At 36.9% G+C, this 20766-nt stretch overlaps 1 protein-coding gene across 1 annotated transcript in view; it reads right to left on the bottom strand.

Annotated features, from left to right (window-relative positions):
• Positions 1-609: 609 nt before the first annotated feature.
• LOC121727062 (serine protease inhibitor dipetalogastin) overlaps positions 610-20766 on the bottom strand; it is a 58050-nt gene continuing 37893 nt past the window's right edge. Inside the window, exons 3-12 of the mRNA XM_042114741.1 lie at positions 8822-8962; positions 8047-8194; positions 6870-7031; positions 6208-6351; positions 4592-4756; positions 3899-4060; positions 3364-3489; positions 2970-3146; positions 2009-2167; positions 610-1280 (exon numbers count right to left, since the gene is read on the bottom strand). Of these exons, the coding sequence (XP_041970675.1) occupies positions 1202-1280; positions 2009-2167; positions 2970-3146; positions 3364-3489; positions 3899-4060; positions 4592-4756; positions 6208-6351; positions 6870-7031; positions 8047-8194; positions 8822-8962 (1463 nt within the window). The 3' untranslated portion in view covers positions 610-1201. The remainder of the gene's footprint in view (positions 1281-2008; positions 2168-2969; positions 3147-3363; positions 3490-3898; positions 4061-4591; positions 4757-6207; positions 6352-6869; positions 7032-8046; positions 8195-8821; positions 8963-20766) is intronic.

Below are 20766 nucleotides of genomic sequence, written 5' to 3'. Positions count from 1 at the left end.
CACTCTTGGGTCAACATCAGACAATTCATAATTCAAACTGAAACACCAAGGTAAATAGAAACACATTATTCGTATTAAGATTTTAATTTACAATCTTATATCTGAATTACACAGAATAACCGATTAATGATTTGAAAAAAGGTTCGGAACTCTTAGCCTAATGGCTAATATACAAAAACATCAAAGATATTTCGAACAATCTGTGAAGTAAATAAATAACTATAAATATCTACTAATAAATAGTTTAAATGCACCACAATTACATTAGAATTAAACCATTAGAACTTAAATTACAGTCGAATACGAAATTATATTAATACGTTACTTTATTTACATAATTATCTAAAAATAAATAGAAAAATAAATAAACAGTCTGTTTCTTAAAATAAACGCTACAAAATAAGAGCAGTGTAACATATTTTCATTTCTCGCATTGACAATGGCATACTGTTTTCCGAACCACGAGGCTAACATCAAAATTGCATACACAATACACATATAATTATAGTCTAATAAGTATTATGAAGTTACTCTTGTCTTATGGCTTGGACTCTATAGTACCGCTATTAGATGGAAAAGTTTTTATTTTTTTTAGGTAACTCATTTTTTTAATTAGAAGTAGTTCATACATACATATTTAAAATTGTATGTATAAAGTTGTAAACACAGATAGGAAACGGATGAAAGATAAGGCATCGTTTCCTATCTCTGTTTGTTGAGAGCACACTTTAGTAAAGTTGGCAGTATTGTTTCCGATGTTACCTTGTTACAGATTTGGCGACTTCTGTAATTAGCCTCACTTAATGTATCTTTCATCTTTTTGGATTAAAACTTTTCCTCTTTTTCAATGAATGTCAAACATGTTGCAGTATCTTATTACAAATATTAAATAACACATTAGAAACTGGCAGTATCTCACGATAATAATATTAAACCTACTTAGGATAAATATTCGTTAAAAGAAAATAGTACCTTAATTACGGATTTATCACTTCCATTAATCACCTATACTTGCCGATTTACGCCCGATGTTATGACGCCATCTGTCGTTTGTACTAACAATAATAAAAGATTTGAAAATGGAAGACATAAATATTTTTTTTTCATTATTGGCACAATATATAGACATTTAATACTTAGGTCCAATAAAAAGCAGTACCTGTAACGACTTAGATGAAATGTGAGTAAATACTATGTTAACTTATCGATAAAGATAGTTCTTCGGCTCTTCAGCGATGGGTTCTGTGCACGTTCCTAAATGTTTCATTTGCACGAGACTCCTGAAAATTAAAAAAAAACTTCGTTAATAGGAAGTATTATGAAACGTAGTGCATTTGCCGTTTACTTTTCGGTAGTTTTCAGTATTTCAGTCATAATTAGACATCGAATTATATGCATTTGCATACTTGCATATGCAAATGCATAAAATGGCACTTTTAAGCGATAGTGCATATTTTGGCAATTTTTCGTTGATAGTGCATATTTCGGTACTTTTATGCCCTCGTAGTCGCCAAACTAGCTATCATGACACACACCGAGGCCACAAAACAGAGGTAGGATAGATCAAAACACTTCAAATATGTGGCTCCATCCCCATTAAAATTTAATGGGGATTGAGCCACATAGAAATATATTTAATATCTTTCTAGAAACAAAATCACGTTTGTTATATGGGATTAAATATCAATTTTATTTTTTTTCAGTATTTTTTGTTAAAGGAGCAACAAATATACACAATCTGTGAAAATTTCAGAAGTATCGCGGTTCCTGAGATACAGCCTGGAGACAGACAGACGGACAGACAACGAAGTCTTAGTAATAGGGTCCCATTTTTACCCTTTGGGTACGGAACCCTAATTTTTTAGGGATAAAACATTTTGATCCTTTTGGATCAAAATGTTTTATCCCGATTACCCCGGTATTGCTGGAGTCAATTTCTTTTCTCACTTTTTGCCATCAGATTCTGGTAGATCTATACGTCTTAATAGTTACAATAAAGTGTTTTTACCTCGATCGGCAGTTCTCCATCTCGAGGAAACATTTGTTGGAGTATGTCTTGTCGTCAGTGCCGCATACAGGGTCGTACTCAGCGGGGCACACGCGCGCGCACCCCGAGTACTGGAACCGCGCGAGGCACCGCTTCAGGGGCACCACGAATACGTGCTTTCTGTAAATTAAGGATATAAGAAATAATTTACAATAAATTTTTATTTGATAGAAAAGTAAGTGTTTTTAAAACCGGAAGTACTGAAGATGATAATTCCTTTACTTTCAATAAAATCATTTTATCATGATGATAGTAAAATTTCTAACGCTTCTAATTTTCTCAGTTCCTAGCGTCTTTATTATTACTTTAAATTTTTCCAGTTGTGTCGTTAAGAGGATACACCAGGGGCTAGATAAATGAAAAAAAGTACGTGTAATATCTATAGCTGTCTCCCTTACCTCAAGTCTATACCGCAGAACGCGATAGAGACAACTGCAGAAAATCAACGATTCGTTGTCCCCTGATTCCTTCTCCAAAACTTAACCGATTTAAGTACTTTTTTCATTAAAGATTAAAGATAGGCTTGAGCTGTGTTCCTATGTTTTCTTTTTTTTGGATAATCTAGCCAAATCAGTTTTCTGTATGTTTGAACACAGAAGAAAATCTGGCCTTTTTTTGGGATTTTGAACGTTCATATCTTATTTAATAATTAAATTATGAAAAAAAGGAAAACATAGGGACATTGTATTAGTGGCCGTAGATATTGATAAAAAAAATTATAACTCTACTAGCATTATCCAGGGAGGAAACAGGGGACTACGTTTGTAGGGAAAAAAGGGCGGTGTGGACTCCTCTTAAAACGAAACTCTTTATCATACCAATGGACTATGTAGAGATTGTGACCATTCCCATATTTTCTAGACTCTACAGCCTACAAACCACAATATAATAATAATAATAGGTTTTAAAGATTTCTACGTACCCGCAATTTTCCTTCTTCATGATACACTCGTTCTTGTAGAATCTGTTGTCGGATCCGCAGACGAAGGCGGGGGTGTCGGGGCAGCGCTCGTGGCAGAGGGCGGTGGTGCGGCAGTGCGACGCCGACACTGTCACCACGTGCTGACCGCATGTTAGACGGCGCAGCTCGCACTCCGACCTGGGAAGGAGTTGCTGCTTAGAGATTTGTGATATGGCCGGCTTAGGCTCAATTTGTACTGGCGCGGAATGGAAGCGTCAATTTCGCCTCATGACGCAGGAATTCGCTGGAATGCTCGAGTATTCCCACGAACTTCCGCGTTTTTTATACTGTTGATATAAAGTTAATTATGTTATATTCATAATCACGTGTAGTAGAGAAGTCGCTTTAAACTGACTTGTAAACATTTCCGTCGGAGCCGCAGACGGGTTGTTCGACGGCGTTGTCGCAGTTGTCCGGGCAGTCCGTCTCCAACTGCGGCAGCAGCGTGCAGTTGCCGAAGTGCGCCAACTGCACTCCTTTCCTACAATGACAATCAAAATGCTTAGCTGACAACCTAAAAAACTAGTACCCACTTACGTGTCGTTACATGTCGGCTGTCTGTCTGTTTGTTTGTCTGTTTGGTATGGAAATACTTCGAGTCCCGGAACGTACATAGGATACTTTTATCCCGAAAAAATGTGCGGTTCCCACGCGATAAACGAATTTTGGCGCAACGGAGTTACGGATGCCATCTAGTACTTAATAGGTTCGTTATTTTTCACCCAAAAATGGTTATTTCGGGTAGCGCCAGGTAAAAATTGTTGAGAATGGAAAACAGAAAGTTTGTGTCCCACTTTGCAATTTATAATACTTACTAAATTATTAATACTTACAAAATTTTTAAATAGAAAATAGAACAGAAAGAAATTAATAAATAATTATCTACTTACAGGCAAGTAGCGACTTTGAGGAAGCAAGGGTTTGTGTAGACGTTGGCATCGGTTCCGCACACGGGGTCGAACTGGCTGGGACACTTCACCTTCAAACACTTGCTCATCTTCGACTTACACTTCTCCATGTCCACTTTCTTCACTACTTTCCTGTTGTTCCCTCTGAAATTTCGTAAGTGTTTTTAAGTATGAGAATAGATCCTTGTATAAAAATAGTATTTCAATATAACGCCACATTTCATCAGAAAAAAAAAACATAGAGTTAGCGTTAAAATGTGGTTAAAGCACAATCCAAGTGATTAATACTCGTATAGTACAAGTTTCACATTAGAGACAACAGATCAAAGCATTCCCTATTTAACTATTTGAGGTTACATCTAATTCATGATTAATATTTTAAACTGTGGCACGTGTGGCACTCGTGGACTGCCGCATAGCAATAGCTAATCTACACGCATACGTTCAGTTCAGTTTGGTAGACTTCGGCACGGTGTTTGTGTGCGTACACACAAACACCGTGCCGAAGTCTACCAAACTGAAACGACGTTAAACAATGCACGGCTTTCAACGCCACATCGCTGTGCCGGTCGGAGTGTGGGGTGTTAGGTTTGTTTTCTATGTATATTTCTATCTCATAGTATATAAATACTATGCAATAGCTTAAAAAAATATTGTGTTATTAATGTTTCTTACCCGCAATTAAGCATTTTCAGTTCGCATTCGTTTCGGTAAATGCTTTCGTCAGATCCGCACACTAGTTTTTCCTTCTGTCCGGAACAGTCGGTTGGGCACGACTCTCCGCCAGATGTCCGTTCTTGGGATACGCAGAAAGCCATGGGTACTTCGAAAACGTGCTTCCTATAAAAACAATACAAACTTATTTGATAGAGTTTCGTGACGTTTGGTATTGTCGCGTACAATGATATTCTATGTTACTAACGTAACTAGATTGGAAGTTTACGGTAGCAACGCGTTGCCACTTCGAAGATGCCTGCAGGCATATCTCACATACATAATGACATAACGAATATATGACTTGACATTGTCGTTTGAACAAAAAAGTGGTTACGCATTTATAAGAATCTTTTGTAAGACATTGCTACTCTAGTATTTTAGAAACTCATTGGTCGCGTATGCTAATTGCTATGTTATTAGAAATGGACTATCAAAGAGATTGATGTGAGTGTTGATGACAGATGGTAGATCCACGTAATTTGGTCAAGTTATGTCAATAACTCTCACATTGACTTGATGTGTCCTAGGCCCGCAACTAAATAATAATGTAGTTCCATCGTCTGTTTTTAAATTATTTAAGGAATTTAATTTTTTCTGATGATAGATTGTTTGGTTTATATGCTTATTAATTTCATTCAATAACATTTATTTTGAAACAACACCTAAATTAAATTAAACTGCCCGCATGGCACTTAACACAAATTAAAATTCCTGCGCGCAGAATGTATAGGCACTATTGAGGAAATTGACAAGTAGATAAAGTTAAAAGGAACTTTCTCAAAACGGAACTCACGAACTGATTGCAGCATAGTGAGATTCTTTAAGATTTTTTTTTTATGAAATAAGGGGGCAAACGAGCAAACGGGTCACCTGATGGAAAGCAACTTCCGTCGCCCATGGACATTCGCAGCATCAGAAGAGCTGCAGGTGCGTTGCCGGTCTTTTAAGAGGGAATAGGGTAATAGGGGAGGGTAGGGATGGGAAGGGAATTGGAGAGGGTAGGGAAGGGAATAGGGTAGGGGATTGGGCCTCCGGTAAACTCACTCACTCGGCGAAACACAGCACAAGCGCTGTTTCACGCCGGTTTTCTGTGAGAACGTGGTATTTCTCCGGTCGAGCCGGCCCATTCGTGCCGAAGCATGGCTATCCCACGTATAAGAATTGATTGCTATAGAAGTCCGAGTACCATCAAGCTGTTACTTATGGTGATACGTATTTATTCGTGTTACAACTTACAACAGGGTCAATTCAGACCGCAACGCGACGTGGCGAGGCGAGGCGCGGCGCGGCATAAATTTGTATGGATTTGACAGATTTCAATTGCGTGAGACATCTTGCGAATCTGTCAAATCCATATAAATTTAGAATTGCGTCTACGCGTCGCGTTCCGGTCTGAATCAACCCTTACAAGGAAGAAGCAACCTAATAAAAGGAACAATATTATTCTCAGAACAGATCTCACGAACTGATTTCAAAATATTGTCGGCTGAAAAACAAGTGCAAACGTTACAAGCTTATACTTGGCCAATATTTATCCGTGTTACGAGGAGAAAATAAAAGAGGCATAAATATACCCGCAGTTGGTAGCTTTCATTCTGCAGGCGTTGGCATAAAGCTTGCCGTCGGAGCCGCAAGTGGGCCTGGCAACGCGCCAACACGACTCCCTGCAATGGCGCGTTGTTTGACAATGCTTCTTGCTCGTTTTTACCACACCTTGCCTGCAAAACAAGTGAACACCTGCAAAATCCTGCAAACATCCGCAACTCGTTTCACCCAGTTAATAAAACTGCAATATCGGTTTAAAAGTTTTGCCAATTCAATTTACAAATTGTGCTCCAAAGTTAAAACTAGGTCGAGAATTATTGAGGAATTTTTATATTCGATTCGGAATATTTCGGCCTAGGTATCAAAATTCAGATTGCTATACATAATATTATACAGGTTGTTCGGGTGAACACCCTTATCCTTAAAACCTTTAAATGAGCCAGAAAATGTTGTTCATTTTGACGGGCTCATTTGATGGTTTTAAGGATAAAGGTGTTCACCCGAACAACCTGTATAAACAGACATAGCATCTATATTTTGCATGAATTCTCGCCATAGAGCTGATCTTGGAAAAACCCAAATAAGAGCTATGGTAGGCTAATCACTAAATTTTACGCATTTATATTTTGTGATTCACCCGGTAGGGAAATAGCTCTCGGTACCAGGGTAACAATAAACACGAAGAGCTCACCCGCAAGTTAGCAGCTTCATTTGACAAGTGCTCTTGTACACATTGCCGTCGGACCCGCAGATCGGCCCGTCGAGGGGCGCTTGGGAGCAGTCCACGGGACAGTTCTCTCGGTGCGCGCTGATGTTGTTGCAAGCGCCCAAGTGAGACAGACCTATGCCGACCCTGTAAGAAGAAAAGATACAAATAAACTTTTTGAGTTCATTGAATATTATGTTAAAAGTTCTTTTTTTGCGTTAGATCTAACAATTTTTTTGCAAAAAAGTTAGAAATTAATTCATATAAAATGCTTCATGTTTGCATTCGCAATTCTTATTATTCGCATAATTTATTCGCATAATAATTGCACATAATTAAAAATTTAATTACATTTCCACAATTTCATTACTATTAACTTATAATAGCTAATAGAAAGTTACAAAGTTCAAGAGACCTGGAGATGAAGAAAGTTAATGAATGAATTCTACTCATTGTAGAATGTAGTACTCAGTAGTTAGTATGTGAGCACTTAGATCAGGCGAAAGCGAAAGCTGTCTGGATACCCCGCCAGATTCTTATCACGTATTATAGTGACTAGGCAAAATATTGGTTCCGTCTATAGCTCTACTTGCATACTCTACATTTGATTACCTTGGCCGTGTGTTTGTAAAAATGTTTAACTTGTTTCGGTTAATGATAGTGAATAGTGATCCACTAAAAGAAGTTATGAATCAATACTACGACGATATCTAGATACTATTGTCCTTAGTCTGAGATCAACCTACTTATTTTAACTCCGAAAAACACTACGCATCCCTTATTCTATCTGTTTATATTGCAAGGAGCCATGGTACTTAATTTACTACACAATGATACACATGAATTTAAACACTTGCCGCACACGCCCATTTGAAATTGGAACAGGCAGCCCGCCTGTTCCAATTTCAAATGGCTCAATGTTAGAAATGTATATTGACACTAAAATTTTCTAAATCCGAGTCAAACGGAAGTTGTGAATAAAGCATGTCATAAGCGCAAGGGTGTACCTCACAGGTTTACCTGTGCAGTTACGCATGTCTTGCAAAGTTAGGCAAAACCTGCATTCTGGAACGTACTTGCTCCGGTTTACCTGAACAGCTGTTGACCTGTTCAGGCAAACCTGTCAGGTGTATGGCCTGCTTAATGTATTTTATTTATTTACCTGCATATCTCCACCTGCAGCATACACCTGTTGAGGTAGGTGCGGCCGTTGGTGCCGCACACCGGGTCCCGCTCTGCCGTGCACCGGTGCTCGCACTTCGACCCCTGGGCTCGGGAACACGATCCCTGGTCCTGGGCTAGCTTGACACCTGGAATTTTTGATAGAATAAGGATCAACGAAATTGAAATCACGTGTATCTGGCAGAGCTGGATTTATATTTTAGGAGTACCTATAGGCCATTTTAATTTTGCCGCCCCTGTGTACGAACTTTGCCGCCATCCTATGACGCTGCCGCCCATAGGCCATGGCCTATACTGCCTATACACATATCCAGATCTGAGCTGGTATGTGGACCCAATTTAGATCTACTAGCAAAGTAACTCTTTTTCGCTTACAAGCAATAATAATAATTTTCATTAAGACAGCACCGGCTCCATATACTGGCTGCTGATCTGGATCTAGATTTAAAGTCTTAATTAATAGATTCAGAGCCATGAAGTTAATATATCTAGCTATTCCGCTAGGTATATTAACTTTATATTCAGAGCCGATTAATTGTTGCTGGACATTTTGCATATTTTGGTGTAGTGTTGATTGCTGACTGTCGCTGCTAAAATTTAAATTTTTTCAATCAATCAGGTCAATCTCTAATTTTATTATACCATCTCAAATTATTATTTTAACAAAATTATAATAACTATAAAATTTAATGTTTCTACTCGTCAACAGATTGCGCTAGACGTTAAACAGTGAAATTAATACTCTGTGTTCTCACCTTTCCCGCACGTCTTTTTCCGCATCTCACAGAGGGAGGGGTAAATGTAGCCGTCGGTGGCGCAGACGGGCTCGCCCTGCAGCGCTGGACCGCAGATCCTGGGACAGGACGCGTCCCGCGCGCTCTCGCACCATGTTGCCGCTGTAACAAATAAATAATAATAATATCTATGGACTTCTTCTTCACGCCACGTCAGTCTGGCCCCGTGCTAAGTACCTGAAGGACTTGTGTTACGGGTACCAGACAACGGAAATATATTTAATACTTTTATACTATGCATATATTTAGGACTTTTATTATAATATGATACACACATTTAATACACATCCATGACCCAGGAACTTTGAAAACTTTTTGTTCCGTTGGCGGGATTATAACCCCCCCGACTTGAGCTACCAAGAGCCCACCAACTGAGCCACAGAGGTCGTCGTAATAAAAGTTTTATTTCTAAATGCATTTTAATCAAATACTTTCAGAACGAGCTACTGGTACCTATCACCGGTTCGGGAACTAACCCGGCGTAAGAAACTCATACGGGGTTACAAGGAGTTGAAACTTTACAAAGTGTCTTTGACCTATACCTCACTTCGCAGGCCTATCTATACTAATATATAATAAACCGGCATTCAAATTCTTATATCTAAAATTTCAGGCTAGAGGGCCTCTGAAAAAGCCATCCTTTTATGCACTGATCAACACAAAAAGCTGGTTCTTCTGGACTACACATTTGTTGAATATAGTCATAATATAATTTTATTAACTATTTCTATTCGAAGTAACACTTAAATACTAAAATTAAACTTTATTAACGATTCAGTACAAAGGATCTTTTTACTTGCTCACTCACGGGGTTTACTTGCCCTGTTAATCGCGTGAAAGCACGCGAAAGCTTTACATGGCGGTGGACTATCGAAGATAAGCATCAGCCACGCATTGTCTAAGAGGCTGTTAAATTATGGTTTTACGACTTTTTTCCTTAAAACAGTGACTCTCTGTATGTAATTAACTTGGGCATACAAATATCAAAGCAATATCATAATATCGCTTTGATATTTGAATGTTTTTTTTTTTATGAAATAAGGGGGCAAACGAGCAAACGGACACTCGCAATATCAGAAGAGCTGCCTTGAGCCTTGCCGGCCTTTTAAGAGGGAATAGGGGAGGGTAAGGAAGGGAATAGGGTAGGGGATTGGGATTTGGGCCTCCGGTAAACTCACTCACTCGCTCTACCACGTTATAAATGTCCAAGTTAAGCTTATGATATTGCTTATAATATGTAAAGTTTCTGCAAATTACATGAGAAATGGGTAATACAACAGCAAGCTGATGAAGATCTGAACTGATTCAAGAAGAGACGAAAAGCAGCCGTACAAAGCAATACAAAATTGAGTGACGCCGCACCGCTTGCCATTTTAATTGTGTAAAAGAACTATCGTAAATCTGACGTTTAGACTTATAAGTTAAAAAAAAAGTCGCGAGTATTAAAGATAACAAAACAAAAAAAAAATGTTTTTAATGTTTAATGTCTCTACTCTCTACATAGAGAACAATCGCGTGTTTAGTGGCCCAACTTGTCGGTTTAGAACATAGCCGCCGGCCATAACCGCGACTGCAAAACTCCATTAGAGCACACAGCTTATACGGATTATAATGTGTCCACTATTTCACAACACCCGTGTAATAAAATTATAAATAAGTACCCTCATAAAATTATTTATGGAATTATTCTACCGACACAGCGGAAAGCGAGTAGCAATTACGCTCAGACGATGATGCTAAAAGATTTTTACTCTTTATAAATGAGGCAAGGTATTGTTATTGAGTAACTGCGAATAATTGAGTTAATAATTGAGTGTAATTAGTAATTACTGATGCTCTTAAGTCACCTTAAGTGTTCCCATAAGAGCAGTATTTTCACTACCCTTCTGATTCTTTTGATTAATTTGGTTGCGAGTCCCAAGACAGATTTAGCTTGTCCCTCGGGCATCCCTGAGATCATATCAAAGGGTTGTCGTGGTTGGTTACCACTGTTGATCCTGGCGACGCAGGAGTTGCAGTGGTGAGAATGTGTGGTGGGCCATTTGCCCGTTAAAAAAATACGTCAATGATATGGTCGTCCTAAGTTAAAAGACGTTCGGCTTTATTATTGTATGATAGCTAACTCTCATATTATGTAAAGTAGAATATTTTTATATTTGAACGTAGTGCAGGAGGTAAAAGGAGCCACTTTAAACGGGCTAGGCGCCTAGGCCCTAGGCATTCTGAAAGAGCGAGTTTAATCTATTAAGTTTCGAGAATGCCATATGCGCTTGAACTTATCTAAACCAACTGCACCAGGCAGCACAGTATTTAAAAAGAATAGCTATTTAGGTTAAAACATATTGAATTCAAAGTTTTCCGAGACTTCAAACAAAATGAGATCCGGCGGAAAATCATTTATTTTCTATATTAATTATGCAAAAATTACTCATGTTTTTTTTCTATTTTAATTCTATACACTTAACTACTGATTTTAATCTTAGAAACAATGAATTATTATTTATTGAGTCTAATTTAATCTATTTATTAATTTGGTTTTATTTCATCATATCAGCCTATAGTCGTCCACTGCTGGACATACGCCTCTCTCAATGAACGCCGAGATGATGACGCTCAAGATGACCGATCTCTGGATGGTTTTATTTATTGAGTTGAATTTTATTTATGACTTTTAATCAATTTAATTTAAATTTATTTTTCATAATTATTATGCATGACCTTTTTTTTTTTTTTTTTTTTTTTTTTTTTTTTTTTTTTTTTTTTTTTTTTCACGCAGAGAAATGCATTAACGCATTCGACGCAGGGGATGGGGAATCCCGCTGCGGATATGTGGGGCTCGTCGCGGCGAAGATGGTATGTGCCGCGACCCTACCCACTAAAACTCTGCGACGCTCCTCTCGCCACCCAAGACGAAGCCACGGGCACGACACACCCACCGCAACTCCGTCAGTGGCCGTCCGACCTTTGTCAGACCACACTCATTTGGGGGCGCTTCTCGCCCCGCAGGCCGACAGAGGCCCCACTTGGGGCTTGCTTGGGCTCTGGTGTCACGATGCACGGAGCGTTATTATGCATGACCTAGATTATTCTGAATTTAATTGTGGATTTTTTAATTTTTTAATGTGATGCTATTAATTAAATTTTTACATGATATGGGTCTTTGATACCTAAAATAAAGACATTTTATTTTATTTATTTATTATTTACTTTATACTTAAATGTTTCATCAAACACGGTCCAGTACTGAGTTAATTCTATCATCTATGCAAGCAAGTCTTTCTGTTTTATTTTAAATGTTCAATTTTACAATATTGATGTTAATATGGATAAACCACTAATGTATAATAGGTTGATAATTACTAGTTAGCTGCACTAGTTCATTCGTTATGACCAATAAATGAATAATTCGTGAAACCGAGCGTGATGGGCGTTGTCACCGTTATGATTATGTGCATTATACATTCAGCGTAATTATTCATCCGGCATAATAATGCGTAACAAGTCAATCTGATCACGCAAAACTGTATTTTAAAAAGATAAAACCGACTACAAAATTGTACGTAATTGAGAATTAAAACTCCCTATCTCCAAAACTACTGAACCGATTTTGATGAAACTTGCATTATTCCTTAAGTTGAATAATACCTATTACAACAAAAAATAATTACTGAAATCGGAATAGTAGTTCCAGAGATATGCGAACACAAACATAAAAACATACATACATACATAATATATTACATATTATGCATATACTTTTTAAGTTTGTCACATTAATTGTTCAGGCGGTGATATAGACTAACATATACGGCAAAATTGGGCAGTTCTGGAAATATTACATACATACGCGTCGAATTGAGATCATTTTTTGAAGTCGGTTGAAATGACATAAAGAATGATCTAGATCTAATAAATACGTAGAGTAACAGCAGGTTAACATTATTCCAATCTAGAATTCCAGTCCAGCGCTGGAGTGCTACTGGACTAAATGTAAACGGGAATGCACTGGAATGCCACATGGAATTGCCACACAAACCGCCCATTAGTGACAAAACTAGGAGGGATTCTGGAGATATTGTTGGCAATTTTCAATTTTGGTGTACGAGTAAAAAATAAATTTATTTTGATAAGGAACATTAAGGAATGTAAATCCTATGATATACAATTAAATTGATGTGATAAAAAAACCTATGATAAAAGGCACCTACCAGTTGCCAATGGTTTATAGTACCATAATATATTTTGTCCAATTTTCGTGCTAATAATCCAAGGATTGAACGAGGCTTACCGAAGCCTATTCAACGCAAATAGTGATAATATTATCTCGCCCTTTTATATTGGAAGTAAAATATAGATTCTGCTCTGGAGAGGAATGATCTAGACTTTTTGCCGCGCTATAGCTATCCCTGGATCGCTAATGGACTTAGCATGTCCGTTTAAAGGTGCTATAAATTTAATTAACTCAAGTTATCGCATACTAAAATTCGCATTAGTTTTGAAACCGGCTAATACTCTGTCAACCTACCGAAGTATTATTACAAGCCGATCTTGTTTTAATGATAGAAATTAGAAATATTATAGGGTGTTGACTGTAATTGTAAATAATACTTTAGAAAATTGATAATTTCTGTAAATATATATTTTTTTAATCTAGTGCATAGCTTTTATCACGGGCTTTGCGGGGCTAAAATGGTCGCTTTTTTTTTTTTTTTTTTTTTAATTTCTCATCCCCCTAACTGTGTCAGGGCTTGTTGCTATCTTCTTATTACATTAATTTGTTCTTTAGTATTAAAATTTCTTAAACATAAAAATTTCCAATAAATTGCTACAAAATACTATAAAATTAAAACAATAAAATGGTCGCTTTGTAGAATCATAATATGATTCATTTTCTTAAAATTGCAAAATGGTCACTCTGCTTGCAATTCATGTTTAAAGATCGACAAGGCTTTATATGAAAAACATAATTTTATAACAGTTCTCCTTTACGTGGAGCGCCCCCGCTCACGTTCATAAAAAGCCTTGTCGATCTGTAGTAATTCGTACTAATTTGACATTAATTGTCAGTTTCACAGTTTTGACAATTCATTTGCTGAATTGATTGAGGGGAATTACTAAATGCGACCATTTTAGCCCCGCTGAGCGCGGCGACCGAAGAAGAAATGCCGTAACGAAACTAAACCTAACACACCGGCACTGTGTTTGTGTGCATGTGACTAGACGTTTACGTGTAGACTAGCTATGCAATAGCTTTGCCGCGTTATAGTCCCCGAGTACCACCCTTTTTTTCTAATTTAGACTATATTCAAAAGCAAAAAAATTAAAGAGCTACTTATGTGAGCAGCTCTTTAATTTTTTTTGCTCTCTATAATTCTTAAAAACGTGCTAGACGTTTACGTGTAGACTAGCTATGCAATAGCTTTACTGCGTTATAGTCCCCGAGTACCACCCTTTTTTTTTTCTAATTTAGACTATATTCAAAAGCAAAAAAATTAAAGAGCTGCTTATGTGGGCAGCTCTTTAATTTTTTTTTGCTCTCTATAATTCTTAAAAACGTGTTCCTACCGTAACCTACATATTGACTACAGTACACCATTAAGAAATTCACGAAAGCGCGTAAAACTAATAAAATAAAGCATTTAATTATGAATTCAGTATAATTAGCAACGTTTTAACGCTAGCAAAAAATTAACTGTTTGTTAAATTTAAAAATATTATTTACAGTAACTATAAAAGTCTGTCATATTTCAAAATAATATTATCATACATTGTAATCTTTTAATATTACAATGTTTCTTAGTCAATTACTTTATTTTATGGTCTTACCAAACTTAGCACATACAATATAATATAATATAACAATCAGATAACTTTTTAACTTAGAAATGGCTCTATCATAGATTTGGTTAAAAAAAGTACACAGTGATACATCATACATATCATCCTACCTCTTATTGTACCTATCATCAGAAGTTATCTGAAAAATAAGGTCGAAAATTAATATTGTATGAATTATTTCAATCAACAAAACTTGGTTGCCTACCGAACCCTAGAACGGAACCCTAACAAGCTGTTTTTTTTTTTATATTGATAGATTAATAGTCATATAATTTAAGAGTAACATTGTCCTACAAATAGAACAATCCATATTTTTAGGACCATCAAGTCAAAGTATGAAATCCTTTCTATTTCTGTTAGCTACCACCTTCAAGATTTTTCGCAGATAAAAATGTTATTCGTCTTAATCAAAATTAAGCTACTCACAAAAAATTAGCTTGACAGTAATAAAAACAAATTGTTCTAGGGCTCCCGTACTTGTACTATCAGTTAATAAAATATGTAGATTTAAGATCATAAGACAATTTGTGGACAGACACCAAGAGGTGCGATGTATTGCGCTACAAGACGTGTAAACAACTAAACTATTTTGTCGACCTTGAAGTAGGGCCGGAATGGGGCCATATCCCTATCAACGGTTTCCTCTGGTGCATCTGCAATACTATCGAGGAAAAATTTACGATCACACCGCGTTCACAGATATTTTACCTGTGACCGGGAACTTTGTATCAATTATTTTTAAATCTCCGAGGTATTAATATAACTGTCTTTTTTATTTTTTAATATGTAATTTGGGGCCGTCTATGGGCTATTCGCCCATATACTTTTTTTGCTATCTTTGTATATAGGTTTTTTGCTTCAAGGATAATTAAAATAATATTATTACTTAATTCTAACTATAATGGTATTATAACTGTTAAGCACAAAGGTATCTAGTATCTACAATACAATTATTTATCTAGATAACTTCTATATCAGTTTTCTATTGCAACAAAGGTATATAGTAATATACTTATTAAAGAGTATGGTGGCAACCATTTAATTTTCGTACTTTCGTATTTGTTTAACCAAAAACGATTAAGGAAATACCAAATCCTTTAGCCTATTCTATAAATTTTGGGTCGGATCACGAACATAATTCCTATTTGGAAATAAAAGAGTGATTTAAATAATATAATTTTGAGGAGGGCTCATGAATCTTTCTCGGACCAGCGCGCGGATTCCATCTCAGTAAAAAAAACATAATTCAAGATATGAGTGAAATGGGTAACTACAAATATAAAATCTGTCGTTTTTAGGGTTCCATAGCCAAATAGCAAAAAACGGAACCCTTATAGATTCGTCATGTCTGTCTGTCTGTCAGTCTGTCTATCCGTCCGTATGTCACAGCCACTTTTCTCCGAAACTATAAGAGCTATAGTATTAAAAATTGGCAAGTAGATGTAGTCTGTAAACCGCATTAAGATTTTAATACAAAAATGGAAAAATTATTAAAAATTTTAGGGGTCCCCATAGGTACAACTGAAACAAAAAAAAATTTTTTTCATCTAACCTATATGTGTGGGGTATCTATGGATAGGTCTTTAAAAATCATATTGAGGTTTCTAATATAATTTTTTTCTAACCTGAATAGTTTGCGAGAGAGACTCTTCAAAAGTGGTAAAATGTGTCCCGCCCCCCCCCCCCCCTCTAACTTCTAAAGTAGTGCATGATAATTCTAAATAAAAATATAAGATGTACATTACTATTAAAACTACCAACGACAATTGGTTTGAACGAAATCTATCAAGTAGTTTTTTTTATACGTCATAAATGGTAAACCTTAAATAAACTTTCATTAAATCAACTGAAACATAAAAATAAATCAAAACCCTTTTAATTTCATAAAACTAAACCTTATTGCTGCTGCGGAACCCTTCATGGGCGAGTCCAACTAGCACTAGGCCGGTTTTTTGCATAATGGAGGCTTTAGGACCGGGAACATGATTTGGAATAAAAAAATGTGGATTCTTAGTAAATCATAATAATAATAATACTCCCCACACCGGTTTCGGTGACGGTGGCCGGTTTCATTGAAACCAGACCAGGTACGCAGGAGTAATTTTATAGTGCCCAAGTGTGTGCGCAGTACACAAGAGCACTCTCTATTCCTTTACTCTCATAACCCAGTGGGACGGAAGACCGACACGACTGGCGAGAGATCAGGCGCAGGACCGACTTTTTACATGCCCATCCGACGCATGGATCATCTTACTTGTCAGACAATCAGGTGATCAGCCTGCATTGTCTTAACCAAACTTGGAAATAACATGTTTCCAACGCGGGATTCGAACCCACGACCTTCGAAGTCGAGAGCGACGCTCTAACCACTAGACCACGGAGAAACTAGAGTAAATCATAGGTGTAATATTAGCTAGATGATAAGGTAAGTTACAACTTTACAAGGTTTGTTCAAACAGGGGGAAAATTACTAATTTTAATTACCCACTTCATGCACTCATATCGTCTTCATTTTTAACCGACTTCCAAAATAGAGGTTATAAGTAATATGTTCAACTGTGGATATTTTTTAAGCGACTTAGTAAGGATTTAACTGTAGTCTACAAACACGACCCAAGCGATTTCTCGCATGTGAAAGTGACGGACGCCGCTGCATGCAAACACACTATAATGACCTTTAATCGATCGACATTCGACTGGTTTTTAGAGAAATTAAAACCCAAATTGCATCTTATCTCCATTGACATGGTTATATTTGGGTCAATTTTGTTTATACTTGATGATTCATTCAATTTATTAATATTCAAACAAAGAAGATAAACAAAAGTGAAAGAACGCATATACCTACGAAATGTATTCTATACTGACATGGTAGGAAAGTAAGGGTTGCTCATGTAGGTAGGGACCCAAAAAAGTAATATCAACGGGGATGAAAGCTTTAAGCTTGAAAAAATGCAACCAATATTAAAACCATACATACTCTCACCATATCTTACAACAATAAGTTATTAAATGATAACGATTTACCGTCCACAATAGGGAAAATAATCTGAATAACAAATAGGCAGGCCGCAAAACAGTTACTCCTCATCCATTTATCACAGTGTCTGCGCACCATATATCAAATACTGCGTAGGTAGCTTTAACAAATGACACGGACGGTGGGCAAAACATGCGCCTGCGCAGACGTCTAAATACATTTGCATTCGTCGCACGGACCTGTTCGCCTGCACCTCACATCGGCCACTGATCTAACCTTCAAGGCTGTTATGTTTCCTTGGTCATGGCTTTGACCTAATTTAATATTGTAGAACTTAAAGCTTGCAAAAAACTAAGGCTTTCCGGGTTTTTGTTTCGATATCTTATTCTTTATGGGTATGTATTTGAAAAGTCTGTAGTCCTTAATCAAGACATACCGAAGTGTGATATCATGTGCTTACTGTTCAATAACAAGAAACTACAACGAAAATTACGTGGATAAATAGTCGTTTTCAAATGATATTTTCCCTACACCCGGTGAACCAAAAAGTTAAAATTATTACACAAAGGAAAAATAATAAGTATTTAATATTTATCCTCTCTCGATTAAATTGTAAACTCAAAGGCGATTAAAGCTCCGTCATTCAATTGCAATAAAATTTAATTTATTGGTTGCAATTACGAAAAGCGTAATTGATTACGAATAATAACAAGAGGGCATCCATAAATTACGCGAGGCATTTTGAAGGAAGTGAAGAATTTTAAAAATGCACATTGTACAATGTACATGTTACACACAAAAGTGATATAAGTAGAAGATTACTTAAGGAGATTACTTGAGAAAAAAGCGATTTAAGAAGAATCTTATGATATCATACCAAGATAGGTCAAATTATAATTTAGGGACCTTTAAGAAATTAAGACAGAAAGCGGTCACGCGGTCAAGCGGTGAGTTTTGCGTTATTTGTGTTGTATTGCATTACATTGATTGTCCCTGTGCTGACCGCTCGAACGTAGAATGCGAATGCAGAACGCTTGAACGCATGACCGCTTTCTGTCGGATAGATCCCTTAATATTATAGTGTTTGGAAACTTGAAATCTAGAGTGTTGATAAATTGTAAACCGCAAAATAAAAAAACGAGAGAAAGCATGTATGTGCTTAACAAATAACAGTAAGACTTTACAATGTTTCACTGTTATTACTGTAAGAGCAAAAACGCATTAAACTCTAGTACGCACTACGAACATGATAAAAACGTATTGAAACATAATTTTAAAATTATTTGAATGAACTAACCGCACTCTACAATCTATACTATGGAGCTTTACATTGGCTTTACCATTTATTCTAAATTAAGAGTATTTAACTAATTAAGTCAAATATGATCTTCTTTGAAAATGAATATAATATTATCTTTCAGATTTTTTGACCACGGTTTACCTGTCAATTAGCGCTTTAAGAGCGTCCGTGGCCTAATGGGAAGACCTTCGGTTCGCACTCCTAAAGGGTGCAGGTTCGAACCCGGGTGGAGTCGTGTACATAATACGGACGCTCGTACGGTGAAGGAAAACATCATGAGGAAACCCGCACATAGTTGGTCCCAGACGTATTGACTAGTTCTTTCCTCTGGACAAGGCCGACTATGATGCGAGAACGCCGTATGCGCTTGGGCAACCATACGGACATTTGAAAATCTTGTCCCAGGCACTACAGTATTTGAGGAGTGGTTACTTCGCTCTGAAAAATACTGTATAAATCATCCACAACGGATGTAAAGGCCTAGTTTTTAGCGCTTTAGATGGAATCTACGAATAAAAAAAACTAAATAGGTACTTAGAGACAAAAACGTTTCGCGGGAGTAGAATTTAAACGAAGAAACTATTGCCATCACGCTTCACCCTGCGCCGGCACGCGTATTGTGATAGAGACAGATAAGCCCCCCTAGACAAGTGGCAAAACGCTAACGCTAACGCTACAAAATGTATGCGATTTGACATAAGTCATCGCTTCGCTAGCGAATACTAATGTCAAATCCATACATTTTGTAGCGTTAGCGCTAGCGTTAGCGTTTTGCCACTTGTCTAGAGGACAAGTACAGTAAATCGAGGTAACGTAGACCTCTGATCCCTTCTTCAAAATAGAGCCTATGTAATTACTTATTATTTTTATAAATATCTTCAGGAAGAGACGTGAGTCTATGCCTCTACGTTTTTATTTTATCTTAAATATTTTTCCAGTTTTATGGTGGATTGGTGGGGTAGGTACGGGGCATTCATTTTTTGCAATTTTTGAAGGGTCATATTTATTTATTAGTAAATTTAGATATAATCGAACGTAGAGGCATAGCTTTAACAGATCCCAATATTGTATAAAAAATCATTTATCTAGACGCATTGTCCAGGGAGTAAGTTGGGGAATACGTTTGTGTGGAAAAACAGTGTTGGCGTTTCCTCTTAAGCCCGTCCCAAAATTAGAACATGGTTGCGCCCGTGTATTTACTTCGATAAACGCATACCGATTAGCAGCATACCCGCAAGTGGTTTCTCCCAAGTCCCATAGCATTTAGATTATAATTATGTAGCGAGAGTGCGACGGACGGAGAAACCTAGCAATCATGTTTACACATTTAGTCAAACACTCGATCACTTGTACAGTACTACTAGAATGGTGTTCGTTCACTCTTACTTTCATTGCACATACCATTTACAAGCCTGGAAAAATTACTTCATTAAGGCCGTCCCCCGAGCAAACGACCTTGACCATACATTTGACGCGTTGCCGAGATCGCACAAAAATCCTATTTTTTTCTTAGTTATCATAGTTCAAAATTGATCTTTAAAAAAAATTAAAACGGGGAATATGTAGTTAATGAAATTATCTATCTACTAGATGTCCCGCGCGGCTTCGCCCGCGTATTAGGATTTTTACGGAAACCGTACATTTTCCCATAAAAAATATCTCTTATGTCCCTACTCCCTTCACTTGGTCTACTCAATATCTGAGCCAAATATTGCCATAAAAATTGCTCCAGTAGTTCGTAATTTCTAATATTTCCCCCGTTTTTCCCACATTTTCCTGACTTTATTC

The sequence above is a fragment of the Aricia agestis genome, chromosome 1 (assembly GCF_905147365.1).
Source record: "Aricia agestis chromosome 1, ilAriAges1.1, whole genome shotgun sequence".
NCBI classification, from domain to species: Eukaryota; Metazoa; Arthropoda; class Insecta; order Lepidoptera; family Lycaenidae; genus Aricia; species Aricia agestis.
This window is presented reverse-complemented; position numbering and strand designations above follow the sequence as displayed.